General features: G+C 45.7%; 2 protein-coding genes across 2 annotated transcripts; both read right to left on the reverse strand.

Moving 5' to 3' along the window:
- Nucleotides 1–11,371: 11,371 nt before the first annotated feature.
- On the reverse strand, nucleotides 11,372–12,096 carry LOC128591776 (DNA damage-inducible transcript 3 protein-like). The gene has a single exon (XM_053599519.1). The coding sequence runs from the start codon at nucleotides 12,094–12,096 to the stop codon at nucleotides 11,593–11,595; it is 504 nt and encodes a 167-aa protein (XP_053455494.1). The 3' UTR covers nucleotides 11,372–11,592.
- On the reverse strand, nucleotides 11,372–12,226 carry LOC128591777 (DDIT3 upstream open reading frame protein-like). The gene has a single exon (XM_053599520.1). It carries the CDS (start codon nucleotides 12,224–12,226, stop codon nucleotides 12,122–12,124), a length of 105 nt encoding a protein of 34 aa, XP_053455495.1. The 3' UTR covers nucleotides 11,372–12,121.
- Nucleotides 12,227–19,045: the final 6,819 nt, after the last annotated feature.

Raw genomic sequence — 19,045 nt, forward strand, 5'->3', positions numbered from 1 at the left:
ACTTTAAAGTCATGTCTGCTTGACTCTGTTATGAGAAACTTTCTGAAGAGCAGCAATTATATATTTGCACAAAGTCTACTTAACATTTAACATATGTCTCTGTTATATCTCTCTCGGAAAGCAGGATCAATGTCTCAATGAAGTAAGTGGTTCGGTGTTACCTTGGGTCTACAGGTTCTTCCCTCTCCCTCCTGGGATGGGACACAGCCAGATAAGAAGGAGAATCCCTCCTCTGGGCCATCTCTGATTTTTAAGGGGGTGCAGCCAACTCTGAACCTCCAACTGCATGTTTCACTGGTTACCCCCTTTGCACCAGGTGCTTAGGAACATCTGGTAACATCTGGAGATGTCTTAGACTGGCCTTGGTAGAGAATGATTAGAGTCTGTCTTTTTGGAGCTCTAAAATTGCCATCTTACTGAAATAAAAAGAAATTTAGGTATGTATGGCTCAGAAAGAGGAGGTCACCCCAAGGTCTGGGGGAAGCCAAGATGACATTTCCCTCATCATTTAAGCTCTGGTCTAAAACCATTCCCTTTAGGATCATAGTTTGGCTTCTGTAGTGGGTCTGCTCATGGAGAGAAAGAGTGATTATGCAGCAAAAGCACTGGAGTCCCTAAAAACGTGGTTTTGAATTTTCCTCCAAATCTCCACGTCTTTTCATTCTATAATGCTGCCTTATTCAACACGATGTATAAATCGGAAAGCTATAAGGAACTTTCTGCAGATCAGCAGTCTTCTGCCCCACCCCCATGGTCTCTCCAGTGCCTGCTCTGAAGCTCAGCCTGGCAGGAGGGATGCTGGTGAGGCCACACAGGAAGCTGTGAGGTTTGGTCAGGAAGCCAGGTGCCTGGCTGTCAGGCTCCACCCACAGTCCCGGGCACCACCACCGGGTCCGGTGTGCCTTGGTTTCAGCAGCTCTGAAATTATGAGTTGACAATCAGATGGCACGGAAGCCTGGAAACTAAGTTATCAGCTAGTCAGAAAGGCATGCTTGGATGTGGTTTAGACATCCTGACAGGTAGCACAGTGTGGCAGAGGGTGGAAATTGCTATCCCCGGGATGAGTTATGGTTGTCTGTGTGCGTATGTGTGTTCACGTGTGTGTGTGTGTGTGTGTTTGTGGTTGAAGACAGAGAAATCTGTTCTTAACGATCAGATGAACAACAAAAGATTTCACAAATGGGATGAGTTTATAGTAACTTTCTAAAGAGAAGCAATTGTGTATTTGTACAAAGTCTACTTAACATTTAAAACAAGTAACAGATTTTGTGATGTTATTCAACAGGTAAAAAGACTTATTAAAGTCCTATTGTTAATGTTAATGGTGTAACATTGATTCTTTTTTATTCTATTTTTGAATGTTTAATTATTATGGGTACCTAATAGCTGTATACCTTTATAGAGTCCATGTGGTTTTATGTAATTTCTTCTTGAAAACACTCGAATAATGAAATAATTATAGACTTAGCTAAATGCCTCAGAGGGACCACCTCCCACCACCCCTGACTTCTTCATAGAGGTAATAGCTGTGCCCATTTGGCCATGAATCCTTTTAAAGCAGTGATTTTCAACCGGTGTGCCACGAAAGGACCTGAGGTGTGCCAAGAAGATTTTTTAAGAGATACCCTGGGCATCTTCCTATGTTAGTGTGCGGGGATCCTCCTGTCACTGCTGCCCAGCATTCCCGAGAGCGAGGGAACCATCCTTTATGTAATCATTGTCTTCGTGATGGACATGTTGAAGGTGGAATTCCACCTTCATCAACCTAAGCAAGGCTGCTGTGATCTTTGTTGCAATTCCTCCTTTTTTTTTTTTAATTTTTTTATTAAATCATAACTGTATACAATGATATGATTATGGGGCATCATACACTCACTTCATAAACCATTTGACACATTTTTATCACAGTGGTTAACATAGCCTTTCCGGCGTTATCTCAGTTACTGTGCCAAAACATTTACATTCTACATTTACCAAGTTTCGCAAATACCCCTGTAATATGCACCACAGGTGTGATCCCACCAATTCCCCTCCCTCTACCCACCCCCCCCTTTCCCACTTCCCCCTATTGTTAAGTTGTAGCTGGGTTATAGCTTTCATGTGAGAGTCACAAATTAGTTTCATAGTAGGGCTGTGTACATTGGGTATTTTTTCTTCCATTCTTGGGATACTTTACTAAGAAGAATATGTTCCAGCTCCATCCATGTAAACATGAAAGAGGTAAAGTCTCCATCTTTCTTTAAGGCTGCATAGTATTCCATGGTATACATATACCACAATTTATTAATCCATTCGTGGATTGATGGGCACTTGGGCTTTTTCCATGACTTAGCTATTATGAATTGGGCTGCAATAAACATTCTGGTACAAATATCTTTGTTATGTTGTGATTTTTGGTCTTCTGGGTATATGCCCAGCAGAGGAATTACAGGATTGAATGGCAGATCTATTTTTAGATCTCTGAGTGTTCTCCATATATCTTTCCAAAAGGAATGTATTAATTTGCATTCCCACCAGCAGTGCAGAAGTGTTCCCTTTTCTCCGCATCCACGCCAACATCTCTGGTCTTGAGATTTTGTGATATAGGCTAGTCTCATTGGAGTTAGATGATATCTCAAAGTAGTTTTGATTTGCATTTCTCTGATGATTAAAGATGATGAGCATTTTTTCATATGTCTGAAGGCCGTGCGCCTGTCTTCTTCAGAGAAGTTTCTCTTCAAATCCCTTGCCCAGCCTGAGGGGATCCCTTGTTTTTTTCTTGCTGATGCGTTTGAGTTCTCTGTGGATTCTGGTTATTAAACCTTTGTCAGAGTTATACCCTGCAAATATCTTCTCCCATTCTGAGGGCTGTCTGCTTGCTCTGCTTACTGTGTTCTTAGCTGTGCAGAAGCTTTTTAGTTTGATCAAGTCCCAGTAGTGTATTTTTGAAGCTGCTTCAATTGCCCGGGGGGTTCTCCTCATGAAATACTCACCCAGACCAATTTCTTCAAGGGTTTTCCCTGCATTCTCCTCTAGTATTTTTATAGTTTCATGTCTTAAGTTTAAATCTTTAATCCAATGAGAGTCTATCTTAGTTAATGGTGAAAGGTGTGGGTCCAATTTCAGTCTTCTGCAGGTTGCCAGCCAGTTCACCCAGCACCATTTGTTAAATAGGGAATCTTTTCCCCACTGAATGTTTTTAATTGGCTTGTCAAAAATCAAATAGCGGTAAGTAGCTGGATTCATCTCTTGGTTCTCTATTCTATTCCAGATATCTACTTCTCTGTTTTTGTGCCAATACCATGCTGTTTTGATCACTATCGATTTGTAGTAAAGTCTGAGGTCTGGTAGTGTGATTCCTCCTGTTTTGTTTTTGTTTCTGAGTAATGTCTTGGCTATTCGAGGTTTTTTCTGATTCCAAATAAAACGAAGTAATGTTTTTTCAAGATCTTTAAAATATGACAGTGGAGCTTTAATAGGGAGTGCGTTGAAATTATATATTGCTTTGGGTAGTATGGACATTTTGATAATGTTGATTCTTCCTAGCCATGAGCATGGTATGTTTTTCCATTTGTTAACATTTTCAGCTATTTCTTTTCTTAGAGTTTCATAGTTCTCTTTATAGAGATCTTTCACGTCTTTTGTTAGGTAAATTCCCAAATATTTCATCTTCTTTGGCACTACTGTGAATGGGATAGAGTCCTTAACTGCTTTTTCAATTTGACTGTTGTTGGTGTATATAAAGGCTACCGATTTATGAATGTTGATTTTGTAACATGAGACGTTGCTGTATTCCTTGATCACTTCTAGGAGTTTTGTAGTAGAGTCCCTAGTGTTTTCCAGATACACAATCATATCATCTGCGAAGAGCTAGAGTTTGATCTCTTCTGACCCTATATGGATACCCTTGATCGCCTTTTCTTCCCTAATTGCGGTGGCTAAAACTTCCATTACAATGTTGAAAAGCAATGGAGACAATGGGCAGCCTTGTCTGGTTCCTGATCTGAGTGGAAATGATTCCAATTTAACTCCATTCAATATGATATTGGCTGTGGGTTTGCTGTAGATAGCCTCTATCAGTTTAAGAAAAGTCCCTTCTAGACCAATTTTCTTGAGTGTTCTGATCATGAAGGGATGCTGGATATTATCAAAAGCTTTTTCTGCATCAATTGAGAGAATCATATGGTCTTTGTTTTTTAATTTGTTTATGTGCTGAATTACATTTATAGATTTACGTATATTGAACCAGCCTTGAGACCCTGGGATAAAACCAACTTGGTCATGATGTATAATTTGTTTGATGTGTTGTTGGATTCTGTTTGTTAGGATCTTGTTGAATATTTTTGCATCTATACTCATTAGTGATATTGGTCTATAATTTTCTTTTCTTGTTGGGTCTTTTCCTGGTTTGGGGATCAGGGTGATATTTGCTTCATAGAACGTGTTGGGTAGTCTTCCTTCTTTTTCTACATTTTGGAACAGGTTGAGTAATATAGGTACTAATTCCTCTTTAAAGGTTTGGTAGAATTCTGACGTGAAACCATCTGGTCCCGGGCTTTTCTTTTTAGGGAGGTTTTGTATAGTTGATGCTATTTCTGAACTTGATATGGGTCTGTTCAACATTTCCACTTGATTCTGGTTAAGTCTTGGAAGGTGGCGTGCTTCCAAGTATCGGTCTATTTCCTTCAGATTTTCATATTTCTGAGAATAAAGTTTCTTGTACTATTCATTAAGGATTTTTTGGATTTCTGATGAGTCTGTGGTTATTTCGTCTTTGTTGTTTCTGATTGATGATATTAGAGATTTTACTCTTTTTTTCCTGATTAGGTTGGCCAGAGGTTTATCTATTTTATTGACCTTTTCAAAAAACCAGCTTTTTGATTTATTGATCTGTTGTATTATTCTTTTGTTTTCAATTTCATTTAATTCTGCTCTAATTTTGGTTATTTCTTTTCTTCTACTGGGTTTGGGGTTGGAATGTTCTTCCTTTTCCAGTTGCGTGAGATGTCCCATTAAGTTGTTAACTTCCTCTCTTTCCGTTCTCTTGAGGAAGGCTTGCAGTGCTATAAATTTCCCTCTTAGAACTGCCTTTGCAGTGTCCCAGAGGTTCTGATAGCTTGTGTCTTCATTGTCATGTTGTTCCAAAAAATTGGTGATTTCTTTCTTAATCTCATCTCTGACCCAGCTATCATTCAGCATAAGGTTATTTAACTTCCATGTTTTTGTATGGGTATGCAGATTCCTGTTGTTACTCAATTCAAGTTTTATTCCATGATGGTCCGAGAAGATGCATGGAATAATTTCTATTCCTTTAAATTTACTGAGGTTAGACTTGTGACCTAAAATGTGATCAATTTTGGAGTAAGTTCCGTGGGCTGATGAGAAGTATGTGTATTCAGTTTTGTTGGGATGAAATGTTCTGTAGATGTCTGCTAAATCTAAATATTGGATGGTTAGGTTTAAATCTAAGATTTCTTTGCTCAGCTTCTTTCTGGAGGATCGATCCAACACTGCCAAGGGAGTGTTGAAATCTCCAACGATTATGGAGCTGGAGGAAATCAAGTTACTCATGTCTGTTAGAGTTTCTCTTATAAATTGAGGTGCATTCTGGTTGGGTGCATAGATATTAATAATTGAGATCTCGTCATATTGAGTATTACCCTTAACAAATATGAAGTGACCATTCTTGTCCTTCCTTACTTTTGATGGTTTAAAGCCTACTGTATCTGCAAATAAAATTGCAACACCTGCTTTTTTCTGATTACCATTTGCCTGAAATATGGATGACCATCCTTTCACCCTGAGTCTGTATTTGTCTTTTAAGTTGAGATGTGACTCTTGTATGCATCAAATATCTGGCTTGAGTTTTTGTATCCAGTCAGCTAACCTATGCCTCTTTAGAGGACAGTTTAAGCCATTCACATTGATGGAGAGTATTGATAAGTCTGGTGGAATTTTGGGTATCGAGTTTTTCAAAGGTCCAGTGGACATTTTTAATCCTTTCGCCAGTGTGGAAGTTGGAGTTTGATCCGAAGTTTCTGAGTGAGTTTACTTTTGTGGTATAGGATTGGGTTGGTCATTGTGGAGGATAGGTCTGAGAACATCCTGAAGAGCTGGTTTACTTATGGCAAATTTTTTCAACATATGAATGTCATTGAAGTATTTAATTTCTCCATGATAGATGAAACTCAGTTTAGCTGGATACAAGATCCTGGGTTGAAAGTTTTTTGCTTTAGGAGATTAAAAGTTGATGACCAGCCTCTTCTTGCTTGAAAAGTTTCAGCAGAGAGATCTGCAGTTATTCTAATATTCTTACCTTTGTACGTTATAGTTTTCTTTCGCCGGGCTGCTTTGAGAATCTTCTCTTTCATGTTAACTTTAGTGAAGCTAATTATGATATGTCTGGGAGATGGCTTATTGGGGTTGAATCGTGCTGGGGTTCTGAAGCTGTCTGCTATCTGAATTTCAGATTCTCTAGGCATGTCTGGAAAATTTTCTTTCATAATTTCATGTAGAAGGGCCTCTGTGTCCTTGGCAGCCACTTCATCATTCTCCGAAATTCCTATAACCCTTATGTTGTTTTTTTTCGAATTATCTGAGAGCTCTCTGAGTGAGTGATCCGTTTTTGCTCTCCATTTCTCTTCCTCTTTGAGAGATTGGGAGCGTTTGAAGACTTTATCTTCAATGTCAGAAATCCTTTCTTCTGCTTGCTCCATTCTGTTACTGAGGGATTCTACTGTATTTTTCATATCTTTGAGGGCTGTAAGTTCTTGTTTCAGTGTGTCTAAGTCTTTGGTGGTTTTGTCTTTAAATTCGTTAAATTCTTGAGACAATTTTTGAATTTCTCCTCGAATTCCTAATTCCATTTTATTAATCTTGTCTACAAACCAAATTCTGAATTCGACTTCTGACATCTCAGCCAGTTGTTTATGAATGGGATCTTCAATCACATCTGCCGTATCTTTTCTTGGGGGGGTTGATCTATTCTGGTTATTCATGTTACCAGAGTTTTTCCGCTGATTCCGCCCCATGGTTTACTCCCTTTGGTTTTTCCCCTGGGGTTTTATCGAGGGCCCGTACAGTGTTGTGGCCTGAGAAACTGGGGCCCTGTCTGGTGTGGTGGAGCAAAGTGGTTCTGTCTTGTTTTCAGCTGGTTTCTGTTCGATCCTATTGCAACTTCTACTCTGGCTTGAAGTCTCAGCTGTGTGGAAAAATCAGCAATTAAGTCACCCTGCCTGCCCACCTCTGGCCCCAGTTGGAAAAGGAGAATCAAACCTTCCTACAATCGCACACCCAGGGCACCGCCTGAAGAGTCCTCAGTCTATTAGCCCAGTTCAAAAGGTCCGAATCAACTGTCTCAATCGGCACTTATCTCGGGTGGAAGGGTTCAAAAGGTCTCTGGGAACTGGATCACAGGGGCCTGGTGACTCCTCTGACACGGCTCACCCCAGTGCAGCGTGGAGTCAGGAGGAGCCACCCAGCAAACAGAGCAGTCTGGGAAGGTTGACGTCTCCTTCCCCACTTTGCCCCTCCGTCGGACCCAGTCACTGGTATCTCTGCAGATGGCTAACCCAGTTGCCTGCAGTGAACAGACACTCCAGGGGTTTGCACCTGCCTGAATCGCAAGGAAGTCTGCCAGGCCCCCGCAGACTGCCGCTATCTAGCAGGAGGAGATGGGGCCTGACATCTTTGAGTGTTTGATGCAGGTGATGGGAAGGAGGTGTTCACTCAGGCTTAGCCCCATCCCTGATGCATGCTGCTAACAGAACAGAACAGAACAGACAACTTTGTGAGGTTCTGTCTCTGTTCCTGTTGTCGCCTACAGGAGACGGGCTGTTTTGAGTTCAAACGTCTTTGCTGCTGGAGAATTGCGTCTGAACACCTCTCTGGGTCGGCCCCGCCCTGGAGGCTTCCGGGTTTGTGAGCCGTGTCACCGGTGGCCTCCTCTGGTTGCCCAGGGAGACAGGGGGTGTGGCCTCAGAATATCCAGAAGTGAGCCTTCTGCCGTTAAAGAAAAAACGGCTGTTGATCTACCTCCAGGGAACTGCTGCTCTGGTGTGAGCACTCTGGCGACCCTTTTCTCCTCTGTCCCGCGCCCCAGAGTCAGCACTGAGCGGCCGCAGTTTGTGCTGGGTCCACACCCCTTAAGAGATCCCCCAAGAATCAGAACTCTTGGGGGATGGGCCCCCAGACCCCGATTGGGAGTGGGGCGGGGGGAAGCTAGAGTTTCATTCAGTTTCACGCAATACTACGGTCCGGGGAGGGCTCCTGCACTGCACCGCAGGGAAGTGCCGCCAAGGCTTGATTTCCCCTCAGCAGAGTGCCCTCTCCTCGCTCATGTGTCCCGGAGTCAGCGCTGACCTGACGCAGCTCAGGCACTGTGCACTCCCCTCGAGAAATCACCCAAGGAGCCGAACTCCTGGGGGATAGGCCCTCAGACCCCGAGTGAGAGTAGGGGTTCTCAGCTCTCAGCGGGGAGGCCAGAGTCTTATTCAGTCTTGGGCCCCCTATGCCCGGGGAGGGTTGGTGCACTGCACCGCAGGGAAGTGCCGCCAAGGCTTGATTTCCCCTCAGCGGAGTGCCCTCTCCTCGCTCACGTGTCCCAGAGTCAGCGCTGACCTGACGCAGCTCAGGCACTGTGCTCTCCCCTCAAGAAATCACCCAAGGAGCCGAACTCCTGGGGGATAGGCCCTCAGACCCCGAGTGAGAGTAGGGGTTCTCAGCTCTCAGCGGGGAGGCCAGAGTCTGATTCAGTCTTGGGCCCTGTATGCCCGGGGAGGGTTGCTGCACTGCACCGCAGGGAAGTGCCGCGAGGCGTGACTCCCCCTCAGCCCGGTGCCCTCTCCTCACTCGCGCGCCTCGGAGTCAATGCTGACCAGTCGCACTCAAGGGGACTGTCCACTCCCCTTGAGAAATCACCCAAGGATCCGAAGTCCTGGGGGACAGGCCTCCAGACCTCAGTGGGCGGGAGGGGAGCGCCGGGGATTCAGGGTTGCCGGCAAAGGATTCCCAAAGTTTTATTCAGCCCTATGTCCGGCAGGAGAACGCCACGGCACCCCAGTAGGGGAGGTAGGTCCAGTTTTTAGAAGGTCTCTCCCGTGGAGTGTAGTGGGAGGGCCTTTAATTTCTGCCCGCTTGTTCAATTGTGGGGCTTTAGAGCCGGTCTCATGGGGGAGGGGGACTCCCGTCCGCTTGGTGGTGGATTTTGTACCTTTTGTTTGCGTCCTTGTGATCACAACTTGCCTCAGCGGTGTTGATGTGCGTTCTTCAGCCTTCTCTCTTGGTGAGGCTCAAGTCCACCAGGATACTTACTAAATTCCTGTCCCTTAACTCTCCTTCTGGACGGGAGCCTTTGTTGAAAGCTGGCTTCAGTCCGCCGTCTTGTCTCCCTCTGCAATTCCTCCTTGAGGAAATGCATGCCTACTTCTCTAAAAGGCCTGGCAGAATGGAATAGCTGTGATGCGAGGAGGCACACTCTATATTGGAACAGATGTGGCCATCATCCCCTCCCAAAGTGACTGAACCAACTTTCACATCCTCAGGCGTGGGTGAAAGTTCTTGGTTCCCAATTCCAGTGCTTGATATTAAACTCAAAATGGTTCGCCCATTTTGAGGGGTGGAAGTGCTGTTCTTATTTAACATTCATTTCCCTGATTACTAGTTAGAGCCTCTTCTCAGATGTTTTTCTTCCCTCATCTGGGAAACCTCTTCATACTTTTGCACATTTAAAATTTTGGATTGTCCTTTCTTATTGGTTTGTAGCAGCAGGACTACTTTTCTAAAAGAAGTTGTGAAGAGCAAGAAGTAACACACTAGACGTTTTTCTTTATTTCAGAAAGTCACAAAAGCATCTGCTTGCATAGAAGTGGAGAAAAAAGACTGTGGTGTGTGTATGTGCGTGTTTTTTTTTCCATAGCGTGCTTGAACACCCACACACCTGTAGCAATTGGAGCGAAGCCCCCCAAGATCGCAACGGCAAAGATGAAAGACAACGGCGAGCAGGGCAGGTCTCCCCGGTGCCTGACGGCAGTAAGGGTCATTTCCAACTAATACACGAAATCTGGCTTCCACGTTCTGTGGAAGGCTTTGTTTGCAATCCCAGGCCCACTCTTTCCCATAGAACTCTTTACTCTGGTGGGAGTCTGGGATATGGGCTGTTGCTACCAGTTTCCCATCACAGGAAGTGACATGAGCCTGTGGTCCTCGCTGTGGTTATCTGAGGGGCTCATCACTCACTGCTGCTGACAGAGACGGAGGAGAAACAGGTGGTAGCAAGAAGTGGCAGGCCCAGGCTCACTGAATCAGGCTCAACCGCAGCAGAACTTATCTCCACAACACATCTCCTGGGGGCGGGGGGAGCTGAAGTCTGGGGGCTTCGGGAGACAATGGGGTACTTACAGGGTGCAAGGGTTCAAGGACCTCTGTACAAGAGGGAGGAGGCAGGAGATCCATCCTTTCAAGTTGGTTCTGATGTATGTGGATGAGGCCGTGGAGCAGATGCGGGAATGAACTCCAAAGCTAGGCCGTGGTGTGCATCAGAGAGCTGAATGTGTGTGTCATAACCCCTATAAACTCCTGATTTAAGCTTGTGTATAAGAAGACTGGATTGAGGAAGATCCAGCCAGCTTCGGGATAGGTTGTGTTTCTGTCCTTTAGGAATATGGCTAGTAAGTAGAAATGATCACTGAGGAAGTGCTAATTTATGAGCCCAGGTGAGATTTGCAACAATCTAATCCAAGAATAGAACAGGGGTGGGTTGGCAAGCATCAGGATTTCCAGGAGGGATTCCAGAAGGAATGAGAAACCCGTCCCAGCCTTTCCCACTCAGTAGGTCTGAAGCACTCCACAGCCCTAACACATTTCCAGGTGATACGGATGCTGCTGGGCTGGGGAACATACTTTGCCAACCTCTGGGCTAAGGACATTCCAGAGAATCAGAGAAAACCCCAAGAAATGCTTTTCATGGAAAAGTCTGCAGATGGCAAGTGAGGAACAGTGTCTGCCTGGGGGACTGTGATGTCTTAGAGAAATCACTTTATTCCTAGCTCAGGGCTGGGGCCAGGAGTGATAGGGAATAAGTATTAGTGAGAAGGGGACCACATTCTAACCAGGTATTTATTTTTTTAATTGTTAGAAACGTGTAAATCAAATTAATAAATAACATGAACATGGCTAAACCAAGGTCAGGTATTATAGTACTTCGAAGGCTTAAGACACGAAACTCCTGTTCCTTTTTCTTCTTTCTCCACTTCCAGTCCTATTCCTAAAACCAAATTTTCAAGGTTCTCAAACTTTCCTGGGTATGTAAATCCCTTGAAGATTTGTTAAAAGCAGATTTGACTCAGTGGGTCTGGGACAGGGCCTGGAATTCTGTGTTTCTTTTTTTTTTGACTCATAGAAAATCATTTAATGGATAGAGATAGTAATAAATAAATGTACACTCTATATACAAGGGGAGACCCTCTCCTTTTGTCTGTCCTAAGCCTACCCTCTGAATATGTGGGGTTGAGGGTCACATTATTGGCACTAGTGAGAAGGTGGTCAGGAGCCACTTCTGGGAAAGGTAGTAGTGTGGCCTGCGTGTGTGTGTGTGAGTGTGATGGTCCCAGTCATTCATGGTTGGTGCAGATTAACCATTCTGTCCATCAAAGCTCGGCGAGTCGCCTCTACTTCCCTGGTCAGGCGCTCAATTTCCTGCTTGAGCCGTTCATTCTCTTCAGCTAGCTGTGCCACTTTCCTCTCATTCTCCTGTTCTCGCTCCTTCATGCGCTGCTTTCCAGCCCGGGTTAGGGAATGGCCACTCTGTTTCCGTTTCCTGGTTCTTTGGTCTTCCTCTTCCTCCTGAGCCAGGGAGCTCTGACTGGAATCTGGAGAGTGAGGGCTCTGGGAAGTGCCTGTGACTTCTGCTGCTCCTGGCTCCTCAGTCAGCCAACCCAGAGAGGCAGCGTCAAGAGTAGTAAAGGTTTTTGTTGATTCTTCCTCTTCATTTCCAGGTGGTGAGACATAGGTACCCCCATTTTCATCTGAGGACAGAACCTCTTGCAGGTCCTCATACCAGGCTTCCAGCCCCCAGCTGGACAGTGTCCCAAAGGAGAAAGGCAATGACTCAGCTGCCATCTCTGCAGTTGGATCAGGTCTGCTTTCAGGTGTGGTGATGTATGAAGATACACTTCCTTCTGGAACACTCTCCCCTCAGGTTCCGGCTCTGATTTTGGCTCTGTCGCTGCCACCCGTTCATCTTCCACATGATATGCTCTTTGTCTTAGACTCAAGCCTCTCGAATTCTGTGTTTCTAACAAGCTCCCAGGCAGTGCTAGTGCTGGTCTGTGGGCCATGCAGTGTCTTGGAAAGTTTTTAATCATTCTTTTAGCTGTGTGTTTTGACAATAAATTTTAGACATTATTCATTTACTTTTACAATAATGGGTGAGGATTTCATGCCCACACTAGCCTTACTTACCTTCTTATCTTTATAATTTAGTTTTATTTAGTATTTTTATAAATATTAATAAACAATGTCATAGTGACTGTAAAGTTGTTCACTGTGGGAACAAGTAGTGAACTGTTATTACGATGACAACTTCAGTACAAAGTGCCTCTCACTAAGCATTTGCTCTGTGCCGGGTGCTGGGTGGGCTCTTTCCCACATTATCTCTTTTTCCTCTCACAGCATCTTCATACAAGGTCACAGATAAGGGAAAGTACCTTGCCAGGGGCCACATGGTAAGGGGCAGTACTGACAATGAAGCCTGTGGTCCTGGCCTTGTGCTCCCTTGTCCATTCTTAGGGGAAGGGGTGGGCTAGGCAAAGTTCAAGAAATTGGGCAGATGCTAGAAACCTTAAAATGAAAATAGAAGTGAGCGAAATCTTGGGGGCCAATGGAGAAGAAGGATGGATCATGCTGGGGTGACACAGGGTGGAGTAGAAGAGTATCTGCTCCCAAACTTCCCCAGCCCTTCCATGCTGGACACAGATGGCAGAGACGGTCACTCTCTTGGTCATCTCAAATACAGGGAGAAAAGGCTTCCTTAATGTGTATCAGGGAAAGGGAAAGTAAGGGGCCCCCCACTCCTATAGCCTGAGGTATACTGAATGAAATACTCCACGCTATTATAAAATAAACTTCAAGTTTAAGAGATACCAAGCAGGCCTCTTCAAGTTTAAAAGATACCAAGCAGGGCTTCTTAGAATGCTCAATATGCTGATTTGCATTTTTCTCAAATATTCTCCTTTTTCTGGATACCTACCCATTTCCTGGGCTGCAGAACTCAATTGGGGAAGGCTGCTAGACCTTGGGTTTTGGGGGCCTATTTTTTTTCCAAATGTGGTTAATGCTGAAAAGTGGGCTATTATTTTTTAAAATGGAATCCCATAAGCAGTCTGAAGTCCGTGATAGGGCCTTTGTTTTTAAAAGCATAATTTATTTTATTTATTATTTTTTCATTGACAAATAATTGCGTATATTTATGGGAGACAAAGTCATGTTTTGATACATGTATATATTGTAGAAAGATTAAATCAAGCTAATTAATACATCTAATATCTCAGTTACTTATTTCTTTTTACTGGGAGAATGTTTAAAATCTACTCTTTTAGCAATTTTGAAATACACAAAATGGTATTATTAACCACTGTCTGCACTGGCCTGAGGCCTCCAGCGAGCCGCCCCCACTGAAGCTTTGCTCCGGGCCTCATGGTCGGGGCCTGATCTTTTGATGTGGTTGTCTTGATGTGGCCATTTTGAAACTGAGGACATTTGACATAGCTATTTTGATGCTGTGGAAATTTTCTGACTTTAAAAGCACCAGCCATTGAACAGCTTTTGAGAAAATGGTCTAGTATCAATACCCACAGAGCCAGAGCAGGCAAGGGTGGGCAAAAAAGAGGCAGGGTGAGACTTCGGGACAGGGCTTACTTTTTATTAACATTTCCTACAGGAAAAAAAAAGGGTAAACATTTCATAGTTTGATTTCTAGGATCACAAAAATCCCCAAGTTAAAAAATTCTGTCAATAACTGAGACAGCATGGTCTTGGCAAAAGAATAGACACTGGGCAGTGGGACAGAGCTGAAACAGACTCACACGAGTATAGTCAACTGATCTTGATGAAGGAGGGAAGGCGATTTGACAGAGGAAAGTGAGTCTTTTGAACAAACGGTGCTGAACAACTGGACAGCCACACGGGGAAGATGACTCTAGAAACAGGCCTTACACCCTTCACCAAAGTTAATTCAAAATGCATCACAGATTTAAATGTAAAACACAAAACTACAAAACTCCTAAAAGATAACATGCGACACAATCTTGATGACCTTTTAGATAGGACACCAAAGGCATGATCCTGGACCATGGGCAAAAGACCCAAACAGACACTTCACAGAAGAAGATACACAGGTGGGAAACAGGCCTAGGGAAAGCGGTTCAGCCTCATATGTCATTAGGGAACTACGAATGAGAACCATGGGACACCACTACACATCACTACAAGGGCCCAAATCCAAAACCTTCAGGCCGCACGCTGCTGACGAGGTGGAACAACAGGGACCCCATTCACTGCTGCTGGGGATGCTGCGAGATGGCACAGCTGCTTTGGAGGACAGTTGGGCAGCTTCTACAAAACTGGACACGTCCCTCCCCAGTGGTGCTGCAATCATGCTTCTTGGTATTTATCCAAGTGAACTGAAAACTTAATGTCCACACAGAAACCTACATAGCAGCTTTATTCACAGTTGCCCAAACTGGAAGCAATCAAGACGTCCTTTAGAAGGTGCATGACAAACTGCAGTACATCCTGACAGTGGAATATTATTCAGAGCTGACAAAGAAATCAGCTGTCAAGCCAGGAAAGGACGTGGAGGAGTATGAAATGCATGTGAGTAAGTGAAAGAAGCCCGTCCGAAAAGGCTCCGTGCTGTGAGTCCAGCTACACGGTGAGGGATGAATGGGAGGAGCACAGGAGATTTGGGGGTGGTGAAACTACTCTGTGTATATTATAATTCTGGATAATGTCAGATATTTGTCCAAACCTACAGAATGTTCACCTCCAGAGTGAACCCTGATGCACACTGGACTATGGCTGATAGCCGTGTGTCAAAGTAGGTTCACTCTGAGACTGACAGTTGGGGTAGGGGTACATGGAAACTCTCTGTACCTTCTGCACAGCAGAAGTAAGGGATCCAAAAATAAAGGTATTTAGGAAAAACCCATCAGCACGTCTGACTATATAACTATCCCCGTCGCTGCAAACATTCCCTGGGCTGTTGCTGTGTGTGTACTCTTTCCATACGGGAGGGGGGCTGAGGGGAGCAGAGTAAACGTGCTCTGAACTCACCCTGGTGCTTCCCCAGCATGATGTCCAGAGCAGGGACAGGGGCAGGCATTGCTCAGGGTGGCCCTCTTGGCAGCCTTGCCTTTGGGCAGCCCAGCTAAGGAGAAGCTCTCTCTAATCTAGACATCTGGTTTCCATGCCTACAGAAAAACCTTGAGGTTTTGCTGTTTTCCATTAAGTTTCCCACACAGCAGCTAGGATCTGTTAAACATGGAAATTAGGCCAGGTGCGGTGGCTCACGCCTGTAATCACAGCACTTTGGGAGGCCAGGGCAGACAGATTGCCTGAGCTCACCAGTTCCAGACCAGCCTCAGCAAGAGTGAGACCCGGCCTCTAAAAATAGCCGGGCTTTGCGGCAGGCTCTGGTAGTCCAAGCTGGTCGGGAGGCTGAGGCAAGAGAAGCACTTGAACCCAAGAGTTTGAGGTTGCTATAAGCTGTGATGCCACAGCACTCTATAGGGGGCAACAAAGTGAGACTCTGTCTCATAAAAAAAAAAAAGGAAATTGGCTCATGTCATATTCTACCTAAATCCCTTCACACAGCTAGCAGCAGGTGAAAACCACTGACCCCACCTGGGACCCCCATGCAATCGGCCCTCCTGCTTCTCCCCTGTCTTCCTCTCCATTCCCCCTGCACATTGGCCCTCCCCCACCATGGACACGTCAGGCTCTTCCTGCCAGCTCTCTGCCGGCAATGGCCACCCCACCCCTCCCATTCGCAGGAACCTCCTGTAGGCAGGTCTTCCACGTCAGCTCTGTCGCATGTTCTTATGTTCTTCCCTCTCCTTCCAGGGTGAGACCCAGGCCCAGGCACTCGTCTCTCTGGCCCTGGGAGGCACCGGCTGCACTGAGGTTGGCCTGTCTTGCCTACTGCCATGCCCGCCTCTGAGAACCATGTGGCAAGTAGTGGGAACGCGTGAAACGTGTGTTGAACGAAGGGCCCCAGTGCGAGCTTCCAGTGGGATACATTGTGTGAGGGCAGAAGGGACAGCTTTTATGATTAACAGATGGGACAAACAAGATCACAAGCCCTTCAACTGGCTTCATGACTCCTGTGCTCCCAGCGCGAAACCTCAGGAGGTGAGAATGACGTGTGTTTCCCTTATAAATAGCTTGGGTTCTGTGACAGCTTGGCAGCCACACGTCTGAACTCTTGACCTCCCCTCTGAGCTCCCGTGGAGCACATCTGACGACTTGAAAGACACCTTTACTTCAGTAGGCGACCGTCTGACATGCAGTGCTAAGGGCATCGCTGCCTGTCAAAACCAACACTTCCTCTCACTCCCTCTCTGTTAAGGCACCACAGTCCTTCCAGAGCCTCCAGAGGGTCTTGCTCTTCCCCTTCCTGCAACGTCCCATCGTTTGCTAGCTCCCCTGGTCGCTTGGCCATGTGTCTCCTGGCCCTTCCCCTCCTGCTGCTGGATGGGGTGGTCTCCTGTCTGTCTGTCTGTCTCTCTCTCTGACAATTGCCTCCTAGCTAGCAATTATTCATGGCAATTAAATTTAGCAAAAATGACTCCTTTCTCCTCATTCTTGCCCTTTCATGGCTTTTATTGATAATCACCAAACGTGAGGAATTTAAACTATCTATAGGTGTTCTATTATACCAGTGTGGCTAAAGCCTGTCCTGGTTTTAATCCTACTGGGGAAGGAGGAGCTCACCTCAGCCCCCTCTGCCTGTGCAGAGGCTCTGCCATAGGCCAGCTGCCCTGACTAGTATGGCCAAGTGGCCCATCTAAGGCCATTGCTAAGGTAGAACTAACTACTACATATTAGCTGTTGAAATGTGGGTCAGTCTAGACCTGTACAGTCCACTAGGGTGGCCATTAGCCATATTGGCTATTTACACTTAAATTTAAACCAACTGCAATTAAACAAAATCTTTAAAAGTCATGCTAACCACAGTGGAAGTGCTCAGTAGCTGTGCCCAAGCTGCACTCGGGGGATGGAGGACATAGAACACACCTCCGCAGCAGAGCACACTGCTGGAGAGCTCTCCTCTTGATCCCAGGACTCACAGAAGCCACATTTCCCCTATTAATTTAGTCAGAAGATGTTTAATGTGCTCCTAGAGAGTGCTGCTGGCCTACAACCAGGCTGTCCTCCTGGATTAGTGGGGAAAAAAGAGTCCTTGCAGATTTAACCTGTCAGAAGTTTTGCCCTGGGACCTCTTATGCTGCATTAATCATACTGTTACCACCAAGCTACCCTTGACCGCCTCAAGGTACTTTGGCATTTTTCCCTCCCTCCCTCCCTTCCTTCCTTCTTTCTTCTTTCTTTCTTGTCTTACTCTGTCGCCCTGGGTAGAGTGCTGTGGTGTCATAGCTCAGAGCAACTTCAATCTCTTGTGATCCTCTTACCCCAGCCTCCCCACTAGCTGGGACTACAGGCACCCTCCACAATGCCTGGCTAATTTTTATTTTCAGTAGAGACAGGGTCTCACTCTTGCTCAGCCTGGTCTCAAAGTCCTGAGCTCAAGTAATCCACCCACCTTGGCCTCCCAGAGTGCTAGGATTACAGGTGTGACAAAGCCACCATGCCTGGTCTTGATTGGCTTGTCAAGTCAAAATAAGACCTTTAATCAATGAAGACTAGACGGAAAGGATAGTCCTTTGCCAAAGATTCCAATATGTTTTTGAAATATGACTTTTCCATTATGTATGGAAGACTAAGGAGGAAGGTGATTACATATTTATAGTAGTTTTAAATATTTAGTTTCTTCTCTGCTAGAGACGGTATTAGACAGTATACGGGAGCCAGCAAGAGAAAAGCCAGACTTGGCACTTCTGTTGGCCCGGCACCGGGACTGACCTGGTTGTAAGTACCAGAAGCTGTGGGCTGCAGCTTCTTTTCTGCAATTAAGACCCACATGCTCCTCAACTGACAGGTTCAGCACCTGGTCCAGGTACCCAGGGGACACTTACACTGTCCTGCCCTCCAGAACTCACTTTAGCAGGCGAGAATGCAAAGAGAGAAATATCCCTTATCAAAGGGGACCTGCAGCCTCTTATAGTCCCTGTGGATTCCAGCTGGAAAGAGAGAAACGCAGCAAAGAGACAAATGATGCTCCCTAGGCTGCCCTACCTCATGTGGACTGGGGCCCACGTGGAGAAGGGACTCCTCCCTGCTTCATGTCATCCTCTTCCCTGACCGCCAGCCCACCTCTCAGCTTCCCCCCAGCCTCACCCCAACTCTCTGGTGGGCAAGCAGTGTGTCTACCTGGGATGCTCTTACCTGAGGAAGAAGCAGCCTGAGTCAAGTGCAAGGAGACGCACGGCACCTTCCTCACCCCGGGCACTTGCAGCGGCGCTCGCCCCCCGCCCCGTCCCGGAGAGCTCTGTGAGGGCGCCACTGAACAGGGAAGAAGAAACAATTCAGCCAGAAGGTTGGATGAGGGAACATTTTCTTTCCCCACTATCCTTTCCTTTTTTGTCATTATTTGCCATAAACTGGGAAGAGTGAAAGGGCAGAGCATCTGGCTGATTGTCAGCTTTGCACCGTTTTAGACACTATTTATGCTCAATGAATGGGGAAGCCAGAGAAGGGAATTTCAGGGCTCGCTGACACCACGGCTCCCTCCCTCCCTTTCGTTCTTACTGTCCCTGGTCTCTGCCTTTCTCAGGGTGCTATTAGTTGGCCTTCTCCTAGTGAGACAATAAATCCAGCTACCTTTCATCTTTTCTCTGTCCCTTCTTTCTGTACGAGCAGATGGCGATGGCTGTGCCCTGTGTCTGGGCAC

Source organism: Nycticebus coucang, chromosome 8 (genome assembly GCF_027406575.1).
Source record: "Nycticebus coucang isolate mNycCou1 chromosome 8, mNycCou1.pri, whole genome shotgun sequence".
In the NCBI taxonomy this organism is placed as follows: Eukaryota; Metazoa; Chordata; class Mammalia; order Primates; family Lorisidae; genus Nycticebus; species Nycticebus coucang.

What these genes read in the sequence shown, in the direction of transcription:
- LOC128591777 (XM_053599520.1), bottom strand. Translation starts at nt 12,226, where the DNA reads ATGTGGAAGATGAACGGGTGGCAGCGACAGAGCCAAAATCAGAGCCGG.
- LOC128591776 (XM_053599519.1), bottom strand. Translation starts at nt 12,096, where the DNA reads ATGGCAGCTGAGTCATTGCCTTTCTCCTTTGGGACACTGTCCAGCTGG.